Genomic DNA, 2987 nt, shown 5'->3' with positions numbered 1-2987 from the left:
TCTAATTTAGTCAATCGGCATTCTTCAACTATGTGTTCTACGGTTTCTGCTGCTTCTTTACACTGACAAATTGGATTTTCAACAGCATTCCATTTGAACAACATAGATCGACATCGCGCATGACCGGTTCTTATTCTGTTTAATTTCGTCCAAACCCATCTAGGTTGATCCATTCCGGGTACTGCAAGAGTTGGATCTTCTACCAGGTTCTTGTTAAAGATTTTCAGATTGGACCACTGCCTGCGCCATTCATCTTTGATGTTGCAAGTTTCAATATGTGGTATTTCCGTCCAAAAAGGTCTTCTAGATTTCAGTCTATTTTCAGGGAATAATAGTTCTTCCCAGATGGAAAAATTTTCTTGAAATGCTTTGTATTTCACCCATAGCTTTTTCAGTTGTTCTTTTCTTCTAAGTGCAGGTGGTGAAATATGAGAAAGGACGAGCAACCAATCTGTTGGTGTAGATTTTATTGTACCAGTAATGATGCGCATCGCAGTGTTAAGCTGGACGTCTGTGTGTGGACACTGTTCAGTCATACCGAGCTACAATATTCTGCAGATGAAAACACCATTGCCAGAGCCGATATACGAAGAGTGTTTGCATGTGCCCCCCAGACGGATCCAACGAGTTTGGATAAAATGTTGATTCGTGTTTTTAACTTTTGTTTTAGTTTCTCAAGGTGGCTGTTATAGGTGAGAGATCTGTCCAGTGTAACTCCTAGATAGACGGGGTTATAATTATGTTTTAATTTAACTCCATTTATAAGGACATTCAGTTTTCTCTCTTTCTCTGAGTTACAAAGATGGAAACAAGAGACTTCTGTTTTAGATGGGTTAACACATAATCTCCATTTCTTAAAATAACCATACATAACATTGATATCACTTGTAAGGTGTTGTTCTAATTCAGTGAATTCTTTATGTTGATAAGCAAGGGCAATATCATCCGCATAGATAAATTTTTTCGACAATGTTGTTGGTAAGTCACTTGTGTATAAATTAAAGAGAATCGGGGATAACACTGCTCCTTGAGGTAGACCATTATTCAGTGTTTTAAATTTACTCGACTGATCTCCAAGAAAAACTCTGAACTTTCTATTAGTCAACATGCTTTCAATTAATCGAACTATTTGTTTACACTCTGTCTTTAGATGTCGTTGAAATCCGTTTTCAATGTGAGTTGTTAATGCCAACACTTCTATGTGGCCGAAATCCAGCTTGCTGGGGTGGAAGAACCTTTTCAATTATTGGACAATGCCACCACTTGATAGAAGCGAGGTTATGTTTATGTTTATAATGAGAGAAATAGAGAGGTTATGTTTACAACGCAGAAAGTGATATTTTGAAACTAAACAATCCGGCTCGAAGGACCAATGTTTCGCGGCGGAGACAACGAAGAGGTAAATGAAAATTCCTACCTTTGAGTGTTCCCACGTAGAATCCAAAGGATGAAGTAGGAAAATAGGAAAAAAAAGGGAAAGAGGTTGGGAGGATAGGAATCTTAACTAATTCTTTAAAATCTGCGGTTCTGCTGAGCAATTTCCAAAATTATCACTTTCTAGTTTCAAGACGAATGATTCCAACAAATACGAATAATTCACACAAAAAAACCAAAACATAAACGAAACCTTTTTCAACATAAACAACTTTTTGTTTTTCTTAACAACCAAAACTAGGGCCGAATGTCAGCGCTCTCTTTAAATTAACTAAATACAAATTATAAATTATTATGAGAAAATAAGGACGCGACACTAGTACTTAATGCAAACTATAAAATATCTGGTTATTCAAATTACGCGGGGCATTCCAATATGGCGCTTAGTTACACACCCGATCAGTAGAGGCGCAATCGGCATAATTTGTTTCCTTAAATTAACACGGCGCTGTCGCTTCTTTATCTATCTGTTCTGTGTATTCTATGGTTCTGTGGTAGTTTTTTTGCTGTTTTTTGCTGGTAATGGCCATATCAGAGAAGTTATTTTCAACGTTAAATGGTACATTTCGGTAAGTACCTTGAAACAAAGCAGTGCATCGAGTTAACAATATTCTGTATTTGTAGAAAACAGCGAAAAAAARTGGRCGTCGCAGTTTGGGAAAGTGTTCTCACCATTAAAATTGATGAGCATGGGATGGCTTCACCAGCGCAAGAAGTCAATCTTGATGTCCCCAAAAAATCGGGAGTTATACACATGGAATATATCCATATTGAACGTACGCTAGAAAAAAATCGATACATTCGATTTGGTGATATCCAGAATGCGGTGAAAAGGTCAAACTAATATTTGGAACCGCAGAGGCGAAAGAAGATTTCTATGAAGCAATTACTGTCGTTAGGTAAAATCATTATCAACAGTTACTAATTTTTTACAAGTGGCCAGAAAGAAAAATATACTTTGTATGAAAATGAATTTATGAAATTTTTTATGTATAATTCTTCATGTGCTTTTTTACAGATGAAATTATTTTTTACTGTTTTTTTTTTCAGCTCCGATTCTGGAAATTCCGAGTAATCATAAATTTATTTTGTTACTTACTTGATAATAATTAATGAGTAAATTATAATATATTGAAAATGTTAATTTTAAAATATACCTTAAAAACGACGGTGTTTTCACGATTTTTTTCTGCTTTTTTGTTCAACCTTGAAAATCGGGGTGTTCTCACGATTTTTTCTGCTTTTCAGTTTACCCTTGAAATTCGGGGTGTTTTTCTTAAAAATGTTAATTTTAAAATATGCCTTTAAAATCGGGTTGTTCTCACGATTTTTTGTGCTTTTCTGTTTACCTTTAAAATCGGGGTGATTTGCTTAAAAAAGTAAAGGTTGCTGAAACTGCCCTCATATTTTGAGCCACTTTTTACTATTTTTTCTGCTTTTTCTGTTTACCCTTGAAAATCAGGGTGTTTTTCCTTAAAAAGTAGGTGTGTGCTGAAACTGCCCTCATATTTTGAACCATTTTTTACAATTTTTTCTGTTTACCCTTGAAAATC

General features: G+C 35.2%; 1 protein-coding gene and 1 long non-coding RNA gene across 2 annotated transcripts in view; one reads left to right on the top strand and one right to left on the bottom strand.

Annotated features, from left to right (window-relative positions):
- The window catches only part of LOC123009155, a 10559-nt gene that overhangs the window by 3965 nt on the left and 3607 nt on the right, over nucleotides 1-2987 (bottom strand). Inside the window, exon 3 of the mRNA XM_044405281.1 lies at nucleotides 156-315. Within this exon, the coding sequence (XP_044261216.1) occupies nucleotides 156-315 (160 nt within the window). The remainder of the gene's footprint in view (nucleotides 1-155; nucleotides 316-2987) is intronic.
- Nucleotides 1876-2620, top strand: LOC123008592. Its single transcript, XR_006412966.1, has 3 exons — nucleotides 1876-2003; nucleotides 2059-2333; nucleotides 2485-2620. It is a non-coding gene; the product is annotated as an uncharacterized LOC123008592 (long non-coding RNA).

Source organism: Tribolium madens, unplaced genomic scaffold (assembly GCF_015345945.1).
Source record: "Tribolium madens isolate multiple individuals breed KSU strain unplaced genomic scaffold, Tmad_KSU_1.1 Scaffold_71;HRSCAF=194;Tcas5.2_LG6, whole genome shotgun sequence".
Lineage (NCBI taxonomy): Eukaryota > Metazoa > Arthropoda > Insecta > Coleoptera > Tenebrionidae > Tribolium > Tribolium madens.
Note: the sequence above shows the minus strand (reverse complement) of the source record. Positions and strands in the feature narration are given on the sequence as shown.